The following is a 17,825-nucleotide window of genomic DNA, read 5'->3' on the forward strand; positions in this document are numbered from 1 at the left end:
CTGACATTTCTGTTGCACATGTGGCATTAATTTGTTCGTTTTAGCGGGAAAGTTGTTTTCAAGCGGTTTTTATGCGGTCAGAATACCTTTACTGGTTTTTAAAGACCCAAATCTTTATTCTTTTTTTTTTTTCCTTTGGTGACGAAGACCACCCATGATCAATAGCTTGCCTGGTGGGTTAATTACCTATTAAAATGCATTTTCTAATTTCCTGCTGTTCTGATGACAAAAAGCATAAAAACTCATATCATCTTGACGTTTTTTTTTCGTCATTTTTTGAAACCCGCAAAAACTAAAAATAGTCCTTACACGAGGTTGACATATTTCAACTTTGAACCAGTAATTCCCTTGCAAAAAGCTTCTGCGTCAGAAATAAAGCCATGATAGACAAAAGATGCAATAAGGAGAGAATTTTAAGCGCTTTCGTCGAAAAGAGAAGTGATGCGATAAATCATGAATTTTTCTGGAGCAAGGGACAAAGAAGAAAGAAACTTATACTCCATTCACATCGTTAAACACGGTTTAAATTTGTTGTCCACAAAGAAATTACTGAACCGATGTTTGACGTCAATGTCAAACGAACTTAGCACATTGAAAGAACAAGTCAGTGACCACTTGAATTCTATGGATGCTTCAGTTTTACGGTTCTCTGTTTCTGATGTTTATTCACTGAGTTAAATTGAAAGTTTAACTAAACATATTTTGCTGGTGTGACATTGTATGTCTCCCGTAAGAAATCGAAGTACTTTGCTATACAAGTAAAATGTACGGCCACCCGATATACTGCTGCAACGGGAGACCACAAGTTGATGTAATCTTGCTGAAGTAGTAACCCAAGTAAGAATAAGTCACACTGCAAGTGAGCTGGCTCAACTCACCTGATTATTATAAAGACAAGAAAGGAACGTGCTCTCCTTAATGCCCCATAGAGTTTACGCGTATTTTGAGGGTTCGTGTTGGTTTTACCCCCGTGGGCTTTTTTCGCTTCTACTCTTTGCGTTATCAAGTCGCCGGTGAATCCTTACGATCTCAATGAATGATTTCCATTATTATTCAAGCCATATTCTGGATACACTCCTTTCATTTTTAACAACCAGTGAACAACAGTTTCCTATTTCGCGTACTTTAACAAATGTATTCCACACACAATAGACGATACTCGACGTGGCGAGATTCCCTATCAGGCGTAATTTTGGCTAGCGAGTGCTCTGTGTATTCTTGACGAATATTTAAGCCGCCATCTTTGATTTTTACAGCAGCGGAAGACAGAGGAGAGGGAGAAATTTGTTTAAAGGGGGCGAGTGACAGTTCACTCTGACTCTAAATCAAACAAATGGCCAGTCGAATAACGATAGAAAGCTTGTAACGTTAACTCGCTCAAATAAGACGCCTGCACTGTCTGCTAATGCTCAAGGGGATTTCTATTTACAATTTTTGCGATGATTCACACTTTATGCTTATAGCAGCACATGGTGTACACAACAAGTTACTCAGTTATAGGTAATACTGAAATAACAGGTGAAAAACAACCGCACAACCGTACCTGCTTTTCTTTTCTTTTTCTTTTTTTAAATTAACTGCGTTACAATAGGAGACAGGACAGCCTTGTTTTTTAAGATATAACCAAGATGGTCTAAAGAATGTACATTAAGCTTGAAAATGCGTCATTTTGAAGTCTCCTCTAGGTGACAAAAGCTAACGAGTGACGACGAAAGTGATCAATACTGAACGAAAATTGAGGAGGGGGAGGGGTGGGTAAGAATTAAAGCCATATGACAGCTGAAATGGCACTCAAAAACGACACTCAATGACAAGTCTTTGAAAAACTGCCTCAAGAGGATTTAATTTTACTATCTATAGTTTAGCCTCTCTGAGAGTTTATGGGTTCAACGAAAATCCCAACCTTTTCGATTGACTGTTTTCTCATGATTCAAACCGTACTTTTAATTTCATGCTTGTGTTTTAAAGACAGCTGTGCGCGCACAGTCAACTAGTTTGTCCAGTTTTTCATCCCAGTAGAGATTAACTACTTTTACCGAAAGCAGCTATTCAGCTACGGCATCATTGGCTGTTTCTTGTCCCGCTTGAGTTCACGATTGTTCCGTGCGCCACCTCATGGAACCTTGCGGTCCTTTTGGCGGAGAGCGCAGAGGAGATACGAATTCTGGTGCCCTAAAAAGGTGTAAATGTGCGAAAAAGGCTAAGCTGTGAAGCACATTTAGTTGTTTTCAATCTAATGTTTTTAGTTACACTCAACGCTTTCAAAAAAGAGACTCAGAAAACATAGTTTGTCATATCAACTTAGGAAAGTTCGAGTACACAAAATTCGGCGCGGAATCTTTGAATTTCGCATCGCGTTTCACAACGTGTTTACCTGGATATTGCTTCGGAGTCATGCTCATCACGCGGTACAGTTTCTTCGTCCTCACTGGTTGATCCCTGTTGACATGCTAATCCGAGTATAAGAGCTGTCAGAGTTATGGCAAGGTCTGACGAACGGGACTGAGTAACCCGGCCGAATCCATTGAACAGTCTGGGACTGTAACTCATAATACCTGCAAATCAAGGAGAGACTGCTAGTTTTCTAGCTTCAAACATAAACAGCAGAACCGATTTTTTTCGCCGGCTATCCTAAACAGTCACCTCTACGAACTACAGTAAAATCAATTGTTCGAAATAGCGGGAAAGATAATTGATTCAGTAAGTTGATTGGTTAGGATGGCTGAGGAACCACGGGAAGGACAGAAATCACACAAACCTGATCTGTTAACTTGATCCACTCTTTGTGGGCTCGTGCCATCCACTGCACTTGCTCCTAATGACAGCGGTGACGATGAATAATCCCTTCTCTGTTCTTGCGCATCAGTCCGCCCAAATAATGCATTTTTATGTTCAGCTGCATGACAAATTGAAAGAACAAGAATTTGCCGCGATTATTACTCAAGAAGCAAACCTTGAATTCGATCACCCCTTACTCCAAGAATGCATTTGCCCATAACGTATACGTAGTTACAAGATCTCTGAAGTTTCTAAATGAAAAATCGTGAAATAATTAGTCCCAAAATAGTATCTCTAGTTCCTTAATAACTCTTTTCTTTTGTAAGAACCCTTTTTATAAGGGGGGTAAGTTTCTTAAGAAACTGTGGTGCTGCGTCGGTGGGAGAGTATAGCAGGTAATTTAGTGTTAACAACTGAGTTGAAAACGTAAATTGGCCACCGTAAAGAGTTTAAAGGCTGACGTTTCGAGCGTCAGAGCGACTTCGTCAGAGAGACTTCCAATCGCTCTGACGAAGGGCTAACGCTCTAAACGTCAGCCTTTAAACTCTTTACAGTGGCCAATTTACGTTTTAACTCTAAATTACCTTTTTTTATAGGAACTTTCAAGCTGAGATTGAACAAAATTTTAAGATCATACACAAGCTGAGAATCAGTTAAGAACGTCTCCTTTTTTCTAATCTTTTCCTGTAAGAGGTATAAACTGAGGTAAAAGAAATATAAAACTGTGGCCTAACAGGACAATTAAACAACAACAATGTGGTTTTCTTATTGCACGACACACTTTGAGGACAACTCATTTCGCGGTCCAACTCAGTCTGCACTATTAATTAAGACCACGTTAGAAACGCTTCAGGCTGAAATCGCCAAAAAAAGGAATGTTCAGCCTCAGCTCCATAATTAGACGTTCTTATTAAAAAAGAAAAGTCTAGCACCTTACTGCAAAAGCCTGCACGTTCATTATAATCCCTAGCCCATATGATAATGTAAAATTGCTATAAAGTTATCAACCATTATCCTTCCCATAGCACGAAATATCTTTGCCAACCCACCTGCCTCAGCTCCAGTTTCTTCTTCTTCGGTAATAAAACTAAACATCCTCTGAATTTGAGCCGCTGCATCTTCTTGAGCCTTTAATTGGAAAAAGAAACACTTAGTAACGTCACCATGACATTCCCCTACAGCGTTTACCACAACGCGTATGATAAGATGTATATTAAAAAGTGTCTGGCTCACAGGACCCAATATAGGAACAGTGCTAAGATTACGATTTAACCTGGAGGCAAAACGTATATATAAATTAATATCGCTCTCACTCCCCCCCCCCCCCCTGGCTCTCCCACCTTCAGCACCAATGCATCATGATTAGTGCTAATTAAGACTTCTTACCTTCTTCATCTTAGCTTCATGCTCTCTTTCTTGTTTTTCTCGCTCCAGTCTTCGCTCCTTTTCTTGTTCAGCTCTCCGCTTTTCTTCACGCACGCATTTGAACTTGTGTGATAACAAGCGAGATTTGAGAACAGCCTGGAGTCTTGTTATTCCTTTCAAAATCTATGAGAAAATAGTTGAGGTCAGTCATTCGACGTAAGTTATGTTAGTTCCGAAATGCCATGGGTCTTTTCTTCTGGTGGGATATTATATCATATATTAACAACAGTTCCCTAGCCTTCCATCTTGATAATCGGGATGAGTTACTTTAACCCTGAGAAAAGGAAGTAAATTTATTCGCTCTGACGAAGGGATAACGCTCGAAACGTCAGCTTTAGAAACTCGTCCAGGTGCCCAATTTCAATTCTCAGCTCAGATGATTAAACCACATTATCTCCCAACACTGAGAAGATGCACATATAACCCTTTCATTCCCAGTTATGACCAAGACAGAATTTCTCCTTACAATATCAATACAATCTCAAATAGACAAGTGATGAGAATATGGAAAAATATCAATCAATGGATTGTCATTTGATTCAATACCAAATTCTCCAAAGTAAAATGATAAGCAATGTATGGCAGAAAGTAAGGAGAATTACTAAAGAGACCATGAGAGTGAAAGAGTTAATAGAAGTTTAAGTATTTGAACAAAGTTATCAAAAGAAGGTGGGTCTATAACTTTAACGAATAGGAAAGGCAGGACAAGTATGCTGTTACACCAAATTGGAAATGAATGAAACATATTGTTTCGCGACAATTATACAGCATGACATAAGCATTGGAAGGAAGGACAAAAAATGGAAAACAATAAAATTTTCTGACGACGCACAGTCGAGATACAAAGAGAGAAGGGTTGAAATCCTGGAATGTGGTGTGGACAACAGCATCTGAATGAGAGGAGAGCAGAAACTTTGCACAGGCCTTATATGCTACTACCACCAGGCAAACAGTTGATCAGTAACAGGTGACCCAGGAAAACTTGAAAGATAGTAGGTATGTTAATTTTGAAAGCATACTTAGTTTGTACAGAAATGCTTTTGGGCTGCATTTACACTAGTAAGTAGCCCTTGACATTTTTATTGGCATGTCAGATTGTAAACAGGGAGATTCTTCAATTATAAGATATTTTTTTAATAAGATTATCAAAGGATTAATCCTGCAACACCAAGTGATCCACCACTAACATTATAATTAAAAAATGTTTCTTTCCACTTGCCAAAGAAATCCTTACAGTCTGAAAATGGCCGGTAAAATAAATTGACCATCATTAATTACTATTAATCAAGAGAAAATAATGGGACAGCATTATTGTCTTTTGCATCAATGGATCATATACCTGAAGATATGCTTTCTTATCACGGTATCCCTTCCAAATCTTTTGGATTAACACTGCTGCACATGTCTGCTTTTGACGTTTTTTGTGACGTAGGAACCTCTTCGTTGCTCTTTGAAGGACAACCACTGCATTTGTAAGCAAAGAATCACGGGTGCGTTCAAGTAAATTTCCATGATGATCCTGTTAAATGTCAGATAAATAACTAAGGAAAATTTTGTCGTCTGTTTTCAAGTCTGCTATCAACGAGACATCTGCCCAGTCTCACCTAAACTGCCCTACTAAAATTTAAATTAACATTTCTTGGTCAACTAGAGGAAGGAGAGTTCTTACACAAACCCAATATTACAACAACCAAATACAGTTTGACTTCTCGGCAATGATTTGACAATTGATTCTTCTTGGCTCTATATACGGCTTCAGATTTCACATCCATAGTGGATATTTTAGGAAATTAATACCTATTGACTTTGTGCCGGTCTGAATTGGTGGTTGAATTTCCATATAACAGACGGCTTGCAAATATTTGTTTGTTCTTCCTTTACATTCACAGCATGTAAATTTTTGGATTACCTTTTGGGCTCTAATAAAGCTACCAGACAGGAAAAATATTTTTGACGGGCAAAAGCTTTCATAAGATGGATTGAAAAAATTACTGAGTTAAATGGCATCGCAGAAAGTATTTAATTTGCCCACCTTCAAAAAAATCATTCTATGCCCAATTGTCCATTCCACATCCAAAAGGAGCTGTTTTGCTAGAGCTTCAGACATTTCTTTATGGCTCATCCGTGGTATCTTCAAGTCTTTCATAATGATGCGATATCTGTTTACAAATTCTTCAAAAGTGTAACGAATGGCAAACCCAGCCCTGCGAATCCTGTAATGTATGAAAGAAATTTTTGATCAAATACAATGTGTTTTGGCACAAAGAAGTTCAGATGAGACTTCGATCGCTTTCAAGCTGTCTCGCTTGTTGTAAGACAAAGGATTCTATGCAACACATCACCTGGAATTCGGTCTTAAAGTTGTTGATGCTGGTCTAGATATAGGCGTCAGTGAACCCGCCATATTGAAAATATAGACGCGTGGAAGTCTGGGACTAACTACGGCCGAAAATCTTAAACCCAGTACCTCTTACGCCTACGGTTTTGACATTGCACAACATTCCAGCTTTAATAGGATTCTTCAAGCGCCGAAGTTCTCGTTTAATTCCCGACTATCCTGATGATTAATTAAAAAGAAAGGACTTTTCCACCGAGTGTATTTGTTAAAAGATCTGGTTCATTGGCAATGTACATTGCAATGTGGACGACGTCGCAATACTTCCATCTAAGTGCGCGAGAAGACTGGGAGATTGACGGAAGAAGCGGCCATAGTAGGCCTAAAACTTAATACAAGAAAGTGCAAGACACTGAGAACTGAGTTTTCAAGGAACAGGGAGAGCATTCTGGTGAATGGTGAAGAGGTGGAAGGTGTCGAGGAGTTTGCGTATCTTGGAGCTATTGTAGACAAGGAAGGTGGAGGCAGTAAAGATATTAGGAACAGACTGCAGAAGGCACGAGGTGAATTTCAGAGGCTATGGAAGGTGTGGGCAGCCAGAGGAATAGGAAGAAGAGCCAAGATACGCCTATTCAAGACTTTAGTCCGACCGGTTCTACTATATGGTTGTGTAACATGGAAGATCACAAAGACCGATAGAAGAAAACTGAACAGTTTCCAAAGCCAGTGCCTGAGACGGATACTGAGGATTAGATGGCAGCAAAGAACGAAAAACAACAGAGTCTACATTTTTTTTTCTGTGCGCGTTTAAATCACACAAATTGTCCATCCCCTTTGTGGCAATGGCGCACACTATCATCATTAACACTTACTTGACTGTCTCTAACATCCCTGAATATTTTAGCTGTTGCCAGCACAGATAACGATCAAATATCTGCGAAGAAAGAAAACATTTCGAGTTCTTCAACACTTACCAAGTTACGTTTATCTCAAGCCTTTTCAGATCTCTCCATAAGTGTAACATCAGTTTTAAGTTACAATGAAGGGGTTTGTCAGGTTGGTATTGAAATATCCCATCATTTTCCAAATTTCTCCTCTGGAGACTGCTTATATCTCCATATTCATAAGGTATATCGGGAGATTCTCTTTTGGCTAGCTGTACCCGTGGAAGAGGATACGATATTGCTTAATCTTTTTCCCGTCTAAATCTTTCCAGAAGATAATCTACAGCTTGATCTCCCCTTACTTTTTTATTTTTCTGAAAATGTAACATACGTAAATGAATTCGCTTATCTACGTCTATCCAACTGTAACCAACGTTAGATGACATTCAAAGAAAAAAAAGCGATGAAATGACGCACCATGGGTTTTTTAAGCTCATTAGGTTTGATGCAGCGAACAAAGGAAGGCTCGCAGCTCAGCAACATCTTCATTAACACATCAAGAGATCTCCTAAACTGCGCGCTCAGTGTTGGTGACCTCTTTCTTGTCTCTTCGCCCTGGAAATTAAAGAGATTGAAATAATGCGGCCCGATGTTTATTGGAACGTTGGTGCACTCAGTTAAAATTGTATATATTCCCTTAGAGGACTGCTTGAAGGTCTTGTCACATTCACTATTAGGGACCTTAAGCAAACCACGACGGCGACGGCAAGGAGGACATGGAAAATCGAAAGATATAATTGGCAGAACAATTGCTCAGCATGTGCATTTTAAAACTTTGTACATTTCTTAGCCTCCCCATGCAAAGCAACAACGTGAAATCACCTCAATTTGCGTCGACTGCGAACTGAAACCGCGACGGCAAATTATTTTAATTTCCATTTGGAATTCAACGCTTCTTTTATACGTTGTGCTGGAGTTGAGACGTATGAGACGGTAAACAAATGCAGTCATTTTCAAAATTCTAATTAAAGGCAGAAATTAATTTTTTTAATCGAGTCTTCCTTGGCGTTGCTGTCCTGACTGCTTAAGGACCCTATTAATATAACGAGAGTGAAGTTTATTTCCCTTAGCCGACGCAGAGGCGCAAGAGGATCCCAATTCTCAACTTAAGGAAATTTCAGGTTAAGTACCTCTGCCCAGTCCAACAACTTCAACACTGGCAGAGGACAAATATGACAAAAAAATGGTTGGAGCACTAAGCCGTAATTTCGCCATATTTAGAGACCTGTGGTTTGCGGTTAGGAGTTTGCAGTTTCAGGCTACCAGTGTTTCTAATTTTACCAAGGCGGTCGACCTGCTTGTGAAACGTGAAGAATTGTGGGTAGCTTAGTCAACAAAGATGGCTGCTTCTGCTGCTTGATCTTCCAATCTTACGTCCATTTTATGAACTGACAATCATACGCTTTCAGGCGAAATTACGATGATGTCATGACAGTTCTCATATCATACACATGTACGAGCCTCAAACTTCAAGTGCAACCACATGACCGAGGTCACTTGACATCTTCAGGTTTGCCGTGAAATCGTGAATATCTGGTCTCTATTAACTTATCTTCAACGAACTCCAAAGCCGTTGGGCGTAGGCTAAGGAATATTTCCACCAATAAACTAATGAGTATTCAGACTCGTAACCAAAACTTCTAAGCTTACCATTGCCATCTCTTTGGCAAACATGTTAAAAAGGAAGTCCATTTTACTCTCACAAATAAGTCCAACAAGGTCTGCGCTGAAAGTGTCTCTGTTCTTGTCGAGAATTCCTTCAAGAAATCAAGAAAACAGGCAGTGTAACACGACTCGACTTAAAGTAATGGTTTAAGCATTATTTTGTTTTGCGTTTTTCAGTCGAGAAGAGGCAAACGCGAGACAAGCAGGAACCTATCTTGTCTCCTCATTCGTCCGCGTCCTGCTGAACGATTCATGAAAAAAAAAACAAAAACAACTACAACAAATATATTAAAGGGGCCGTTATTATGCAGAAGGTTTACCTATGCAGTTATTACCACAACCTACCTCTGACGTTATACTCAATCGTTCCCGCGAAGTGCACTACACCAAATGATGCCCTCGAAAGCGACTTCGACTTGACGAAACAACTGCTGTTACCGTGCTGGGAGGTGATTTTTTGTAGAAATGATTCGTCGCTTCCCTAACAGAGAAACAAACGATAAAGATGGTGTAATGCTGTAAAAGAACAACCAATGAAGGAAAGTGCTTTATTAGCTCATTCAACTTGAAGAAAATATCTCTTTCTTACCTGAGGAAATCTACTCTCCTCGTCCATGAGTGCAAAACAGTTCAGCGGTTTCTGTGCCAGAGTTTCTACGACTTCTTGGTTATCCACAAAATCCACAACACTCCACTCCAGGCCCTCACGACTGTACTCAGCCTAGTTCGCCAAATGGATTGATTAGGGAACATTCTTAATCGGTTGGGGAATGTAATAGCCTGTTTAATACTTGTATGACAAATGTTAATGGTATTAAAATAAAGCTGCATTTAATAATAAGTAACGGTCTCTCTCCCTCACCTGCTCCATTTTAAACACGTGATCAACGAAAAAGCTGTGAAGTTTCTCGTTTGCGTAATTAATGCACAATTGTTCAAAACTAGATAAAGAGAAAAAAAATATGTAGTCAGTTCTAGGGCCAGGCTATTCGAGGCAGGTCTATAGACTCTTTCCCCAATTAGAAGTGTTTATCAGCAGCCAAATCATTATTGACCACTCCTGGTTAAATCTGAAAAAAATACTTTGTGATAATTGATGTAAATTTGGTTTGTGTTAAGTCGAAGTCTCACCTATTAACGTTAAAGTTTTCAAAGCCAAAGATGTCGAGAACACCAAGAGAAGTACAACCTTGCGAATCCACCTTTGATAAAGACGAAAAAGCACGATTCTGAGTATGAGCTTAGTAGCTAATCAAGGACCGAAAGCTGTTGCAATAATAACGAAGTCCACATTAAATGTCCAAAGAAACTTACTGAAGGTTTACTTATGGAAGCGTTGATTTTGCTGACAATCCAGATGAAAAGGCGGCCATACATTCCTTTCACAAATGCATCCCTGATGTGCTTAGCACTTTCCTCTGGGATTGGAGAGTAGATCAGCTCTCCTGAAGCATAAGTTGATTTACTTGTAAATGCCTCGTGAATTCGCTCTGAAGGAATCTGTTTTGCAACAGAAATTAAGACTTTTAGTTTACATGAATAAATCACCGTCGGCAGGTGTAAGATATACAGTCAATATAGGTAAAGATGAATGATAGCTCTAATTAAAATTGGTTTGGATTATGATAAGCACAGAATACGAGTTAAAGACTTCAGTTCTTTAGTTGACCCGTTACAGAAATCACGTTGACAGCTGGCTATGTGTTTCTCAGAATTATGTTAACTCCAAGTCTAACTGTATGATTCTTGTTTTTGATTGGTGTCAGCGTGCACGTGCGAGTGTGCCAACACTCCTGGCGTAAATGCATCGTGCCACTCGTTCATTGGTTTTAAGGGTGCGCGCATTGTCCTTTTCATTTCGTGTACATCTTGCAAGCTATTGTGTTGTGTGAAAGTTGGAGACGACTATTCACATGATTTCTCGTCGGTAGTTATCAGATTTATGCCTTTAAAAATCTGTTACTCTTTCTTAATATTCATATCCTTCCATGCGGTCACTGCCGGTTATTTAAATTATCTGTACAGATCACGCAGTTCTCATTATGGAATTAACAAGAATAAACTGCTTACTGACCTGTAATAATTCCGCTACTGACTCGACACTGTCATCATTTAAAATCGCACAGGCTTCCATATTATCCTGGATCAAGGCTGTGAATTTAGAGACGGAAGAGCAATGAATGGAAAGCAAACTAGGGAAAATATCATTACCTTTGTCACGCTATGAAAATACACTCTTGTTGCTCAATACCTTAATATATTTAAGGGATATGCAAAGATCTGACCATGATCTGAGAAGCGTAAAATAAATACTTTGAAACCGGGTTAAGTCTGAAACTTTACCGCTAGCAATAAAACTCTAGCTCATATCATCACACAGGCTTTTAACATGACCGGTGTGGGATTTTAGTGCGTAGTGAATTGTGGCAGTTTCACTTACGAGATGAGAAAACCTGAATTCCAAAAAAAGCATAGTACAACAAGAAATCTTTTAGGTGGAATGTGTCAGCCGTGAAAAGAGAGCAAACCTTGCCTTGAAAGCGTATATTTCCAAGATGTAAAATGGCAGCTAAAAGCGTGAATATTGTCCAGTGTTCTTCTTCAGAAAACATCAAAACCTGCCAAATAAATGTCGGTGTCGAACTGAATAAGTTCATTGTTCTTCATAATCAGTAACCCAGAATGAAATCCAAAAAGGGAAAAAAAAGTTTCATAGCTTTAATCGAAAATGTTGGAAATCTCCGAAAAGAGTAACTTTTAACCTCTTTGTCTACAAATTTAATTGACTATGCAGCCTTTCAATAAGGAAAATATAATTTTTGTTGATCATGCGTTCTGAAAGAGGACATCCAGCTCAGTATTTCGGTACCTTCATTGCTCGCCGGATGTTAAGAAACTCATGTGCATCATCCATTCCTTCGCAAACAAAACAGTTCCCCTGGGAGAGGTAGTGATAATCTTTTGCTTCCGTGAGATGAAGTTTACGTTTTTTCTTATCACTAAGTCCGGCCAGCAGACGATAAAAAATATGATAGTTTCGTTCATCTGGCATCTAAACAGTAGAAAACACAAAAAGGAGTTGTAACAGACGACAAAAGAAATTTATCTTATCGTTTCGTCGCTGAAAACATTTGGATCTCTCCCCTACCTGATTTACAATCCTTGATTTTTCCAAGAGGTACTGTTCAATTCTTGCTCCTTCAATAACAGCATGTCTGTTAAAATAGATATTGATATATTTCCCAAACCGACTGGAGTTGTCGTTTCTCACAGTCTTTGCGTTACCAAAAGCTGAAAACAACGAAAAATGAACAAACAGGTTGAAAAAGTTCTTAACCAGAAACAAATTCAAAATCAGAGCATGTTATTCTCCTAATCATTGTAAGTTATAATGAAATAATTATAAACTGCAATAAATACAGTTGAGCCGAGCCGGGTATATGCGCACGCATACGCAGGCTGCAAGATAATAACAAGAGACACGCTTTTTCGACCTCCGTTAAGAGATGCACTGAGTTAATCAGGTATTAGTCTACACAGAAACACCTTCAAGCGATCTGGAGAGTAAGTGATGCCCTCGTTTCCCGCCTGCAAAGGATTAGGGGAGCAAGACCTCTGGGAATGAGATTGAATGTATGCAGACTAGAAAGTCGATGTTCATTACCCTCTAGGATTGGATTCGCGTCCAATATTTGTTGATCCAGCGTCGTGTGTTGGCTACCCACAACTGTCAAGTAACGAAGGATTAGCTTTGTAGATTCAGTTTTGCCGGCGCCACTTTCACCACTAAAAGACAAGGCATAAGAACTATAAAAATCAAAAGCTTATTTTGCATCCTTATTTAAGGTGATGTTTACTAGCATTCGTAAACGGTAAAATGTATAACAAAGTCCTCAAGGCATTTTGTCTCATCTGAAGTACACCCGATGCAGTTCCATTTTTTTAATCCATTAATACGAAATAGGCTCGACGTCACTGATTAAAAGATAGATTTTTCTCGTCAGAGACAAGAAAAAAAACAAGCTCAAGGTAACATCCTTCTCTATGATATACTCTTCTCTCCGGTTTTTCGGTTGGATGCACGATAAAAGGTAGTACCGTCAAAGGTAAGGGTTTAGGCTCTGTAGACTTTGTCGAATTTCTTTTTATACCCTCAGAAATAACGATATTTATCTTAACTGCAAAAATAATTTTTTATTAATTACAATGAGGAATATCCACTTGCAAAGGTGGCAGAAAAGCGTTTTCGAGTTCTCCCGAAATGCGTCATTGTCATCATCATTGTCATCGTCATCGTTATCATCATCATCATTATCACATAACTTAGCGGAAGGAGTTCAAAAACACACATGCCTTATAATTATACTCTGATTGTGAAGTCTTCTCTTCATGGAGGTGAACGCATGCTGTGCTGTGGAGAATATATGAGGCGGCAGCTCAGTGATATCTGTTTGCTGACTGTACATATCAATCTGCTGACGTCCATATATCTGGTACAACTGATATGGATTGACTGCTACGAGTACCATGCCGATATGCGTCTGCAAACGTAGAATAGAAACCTTTCTTTTCAACTGAATTCTAAATTTTAATTTCTTTTAAATTGGACATCGTAACTTCAATCAGCCAATCAGGAACAGGGTTTATATCTCGAAGAGCCAAGCAGAATTCGAAGGTCAACCAAAAGGTCGGTAAACGACCTAAAGAGCAAGAGAGTCTTGAGAAACAATCTCGTGATTAGATTTTATCTTGCGTTTGATTGGTTGAGAGAGTAGTGCAGGTCACATTTTCTGGACCAGTCATAGCCCGTAGTGACGCACACAAAAAAAACACACATACACACCCAAATCCTGTATCAGCGCTCAACTGAAATTACTCAATGAGTGATTGCTAAATTAGATGTTATCTACAAATGTCGTAGCTCATGGGGGGTGATAATGCAAGTGTTTCGCAAGGTTACCCTCAGAGTTGTGTCTGCTTAAGATTTCAGTCCTGGTCGGTAATCTTCTTGTTTCTTTTGGCTAGATCAAGAGATTATAAATAGTTTATAACCTCTTGCTCTGGATCCCTGGATATAATTTGTTTACGGTGTAAACGCAAAGTCCTTAAAACGTACGTAAATTTTGTGGCCGTGGTATCTGATAAACAAATTCCTCAGAATTGCCGCTTCAGTGAGCTCTCCAAGTTGAATCATATCATCCACTCCACAAATGCAGCTTGGATGCATTGACTGCACGTCAGTCAAAGAAGATCCGCCTACAAATCGTTCCTGCAAGAAATAAAAGACAATAAAAACTGGTTTTAAATAACTGATGGTTCTAAAGTTATATAATAGGCGACAGTTTCTTTCATACCTCTCCTTGGTCGTCTGTGAGCAACATTCCAAGTCCATCTACTGATTTCACCACTGCGCCGATGGGGACATTAAAGTCCTTCACGTCTTTTATAGCAAGCCACACGTGGTCTCCCTGTGCAAGAAAACGTATACATCAGCTGGAAGTTGCTTTGCTGTTCGAAATTGATAGGCCGATAAAATTTGCAATATCAAATTGATATTCAGTTGAATGATGAATGATACTCACCTTGGAGTAGAAGGCCATAATGGGGATTGTCAGAGACTGTAAGTGTGATGTAAAGAAACCAAGCTCGCCTCACTACAAATTTAAGGATACGACTTTTGTCAACTTACATGCAACACTGACCAACCAGAATAATCCTCCCGGCTGGATCCTTTGTTAGTTAAAGAGCTCTTTAGGGACAAACAGTAATTACTTTTAATACAAATCAGGTAAAATTTTCATACGCCTACAGGTAGCTTGAGTGCTACTCTAGGTGGATCACTCGTTGAAATTAAAACTTTTACAAACTCGTTAAAAAAATGGCTGTATTTATTGCTAATAGGACAACTTCAATTTCACAGATAAATATAATATGGGAACTAGAGCTACAAAGTTAACGAAGGACTAACTAAGGATATAACATGTTGAAAACTACAAAAGTTACAAGAATTAAAACGGAATCTTAGAAAAGCTTAAACTTTTGAATGGGTGAGTGTCAATATAACCTTTCCCCTTTTGATTCATTGAGCCTGATGGACTGAAAGACGGAAAGACTATATTACGACCCATCGACTTCGATCGATCGACTGAACGACTGACCGCATCTGACATAATAGCCTGACATTTACTATCAATCTGGAGCAACCATTTGGGCTATTTGAACATTAAAGTGACCATTGACTGACCGCTTGCTAGACCTGATCAACTAGATTCATCGAGGGCTGAAATGATAATTGATGATAAACAGTAAATTACTAACAGAATGACTTTAAACTTAAGTAGTGCACTTCAATGTTTGTTTTAAAAACATCATCAAGACCAATATTCACAAGAGTAGTTTCACGGATGTTGGTGTGTTGAAAAAAAAATTTCGTCAGATTTTTTCTAGATTCGTCCATACATTTCCATAAACGTCTTAACTTTCCCATATTCAGTTGCCTATTGTTTCTAAATTTATCTGTTCTACAGAGTTAATCAATTTATTATGATTGACAGCTCCCCATGGTAAATATCACTTTCCCGCGAAATCGCTCAGCTGTAAAACACAAACATTGGAAAAGCTAAAATAACATGGAGGTGTTTTTCCTTGTGATTGTATTGAATCATTGGAATTTCTCAATATGAAAAACTATGAATTTTGCAAAATAAAACGACATGTTCGAGGTGTTAATTTAAATTCTCCGTCATGACTTTCCGTGAGGTCGCATTAATATTAATTGTTTTAATTTGTAATCGGCCCTCAGTCAAATTGCATCCGAATCTGTTATTATCGATTCAAACCAATATTTTGGTAAAGAAAAACATGTGAAAACAAAGCAATGTTTCGTTACATCTTTTAAAGAATAAACGACGCATACGCCCGAGGCCGGGAGGAATTGACGAATGTTTGAATTTTTAGGATCTGTATGCACCACTAAAATGCTTAATGACCTGGCTAAATTGACTGCAACTCACATTCACTGCCTTGTACATTAAGATTGTGTTTTGTTAATGGCAAACCAATACACCGAATATTTCTTTATTCAAAGCAAAAGTTATGAAAACCGATCGATGTATTAATAAAAGTTTAATATCATAACGCATATTTACGCCACGAGAACTTCCAACCGGCTTTATTCGCTCGCTTAGATTATTCTAGAATTGACTACTACTTCTACATCACGCGAAATACCGAATAATTCGGGGCAAATTTTAAAACAATCCTTTGCTTAAAATTGAAAATCAGCGACGAATCTAACTTCGGATCGATCTTCGTTGGGAAAATACCAAAATTCGCTCAATGGCACAGATATCCCAGCGATTAGTTTTAACTTTCAGAGGCTCAAAGATAAACAGACTGATTTCCACAGTAACACGTACCTGTAAAGCTATGCAGCTCTGACAGCCGTGGTATGAAAGGAAAAATTGCAACTTGCATCAAACTTTTACCATCATTTCCTTCAAAAGTAAAGCCTTGATCAAAGTGATAAGACCATAGATACAACTTGGCTAATTTTTATACCAGTTCGCCAATGTTCGCGTTACCGTTCTTCTTAATTTGAATATCAGCCATAAACAATGAGCGAATGACAAAGGCAATCGCCAACCAAACAACAGACCTACCCAAACGTCACCTTGAATAAATCATCGGGATTTTGAACTCTTATGCATATTTTATATGAATTGTTAACATTCAAGCCTACAGTTACAAGCTTCTTTCAAGCGTGTTTTGAGCAATTTTTTTGGTCTAAAAATTTTCGATGATCGTTATTGAGAAGAATATTATATTATTATATGTTCATGACAACATATTCGTCCTTGTATCCACTTAACAATTATTTTTTCTTTTCGTAAGCTGCTGCTGCCTTTCTTGTCATCGTTCTTTTTAATAATTTTTTTTCTTGGCTTTCCAGGTGTTTGTTTAGTTAATAGCACCGGAAGTGAAAAATTATCGCGTTTAGATATGCTCTGTCATACTAAAATCATTTCGAGTGTGCCCAAAATCTTTTGCAGAAAATATTTCCAAGATTTTTCGTCTATTTCAGAGGGAAACCGTCTTACAGTAAGATGAAAAACACTTCGTTACTGCCAAGCTCTGTATGGCAAGTTACTAGGGAAAAAGAAAAACAAAGCAAGCTAAAACTGAATGGACTATTGAACTGAACGGAAGTATTGCTATGATCGGAGCTGGGGTGACTGTTGGCTGAGAAACACAAAATTGTCTCTCCCCCTGTGTCCAGCGTTCTTCGTTTTTTTCCCAAAAGAAAGGCGAAACGCCTGTTACACTTCGGTTTGGCACTCAGATTTTTAGGAAGCCTTTCCTGAAAAACGGTGAACTATGCTTCAAAGTTTTCATATCTGATACTTTATGCCAGCAGTGGTAAAACCTTCGAAATAGAGAGATCTCTGGGATAAAATTGAATAAAATTGTCTCTGAATCATACCTTTCAAAAGATGGCTAGCCACGAAAAGTTTAAAGAATAACTAAAAGGGGTGTGGGTCGCAGACTTCCCCCTGATGTTTGGTTGAGCCCCCTGACTCCCCCCTGATGTTTAGTTGAACCCCCAGAATCGGTGGCTCTTGGGAATGTAACGATGTCACATGACCTCAAATGAAAGCTAACTCATTACAAGGGGTGAT

The 17,825-nt window shown here is 38.7% G+C and overlaps 1 protein-coding gene across 2 annotated transcripts; it reads right to left on the bottom strand.

Moving 5' to 3' along the window:
- Positions 1-1,358: 1,358 nt before the first annotated feature.
- LOC131796532 (unconventional myosin-VIIa) lies at positions 1,359-16,740 on the bottom strand. 2 transcript variants are annotated; one of them, XM_059114126.2, is made up of 26 exons: positions 16,566-16,740; positions 15,392-15,427; positions 14,730-14,801; positions 14,502-14,615; positions 14,264-14,416; positions 13,501-13,688; positions 12,812-12,933; positions 12,296-12,438; positions 12,017-12,199; positions 11,681-11,765; positions 11,222-11,298; positions 10,462-10,647; positions 10,279-10,349; positions 10,010-10,088; positions 9,737-9,868; positions 9,493-9,628; positions 9,133-9,239; positions 7,900-8,037; positions 7,411-7,472; positions 6,236-6,416; positions 5,543-5,722; positions 4,165-4,326; positions 3,828-3,906; positions 2,759-2,896; positions 2,375-2,555; positions 1,359-2,172 (listed from the first exon to the last, which is right to left on the bottom strand). In XM_059114126.2, exons 3-26 carry the CDS (start codon positions 14,745-14,747, stop codon positions 2,091-2,093), a joined length of 2,997 nt encoding a protein of 998 aa, XP_058970109.2. In that variant the 5' UTR covers positions 14,748-14,801; positions 15,392-15,427; positions 16,566-16,740; the 3' UTR covers positions 1,359-2,090. The 2 variants fall into 2 exon arrangements, with proteins under 2 accessions (XP_058970109.2, XP_058970108.2); XM_059114125.2 differs by lacking the exon at positions 15,392-15,427.
- Between the last annotated feature and the right edge of the window lie 1,085 nt (positions 16,741-17,825).

Source organism: Pocillopora verrucosa, chromosome 3 (genome assembly GCF_036669915.1).
Source record: "Pocillopora verrucosa isolate sample1 chromosome 3, ASM3666991v2, whole genome shotgun sequence".
NCBI classification, from domain to species: domain Eukaryota; kingdom Metazoa; phylum Cnidaria; class Anthozoa; order Scleractinia; family Pocilloporidae; genus Pocillopora; species Pocillopora verrucosa.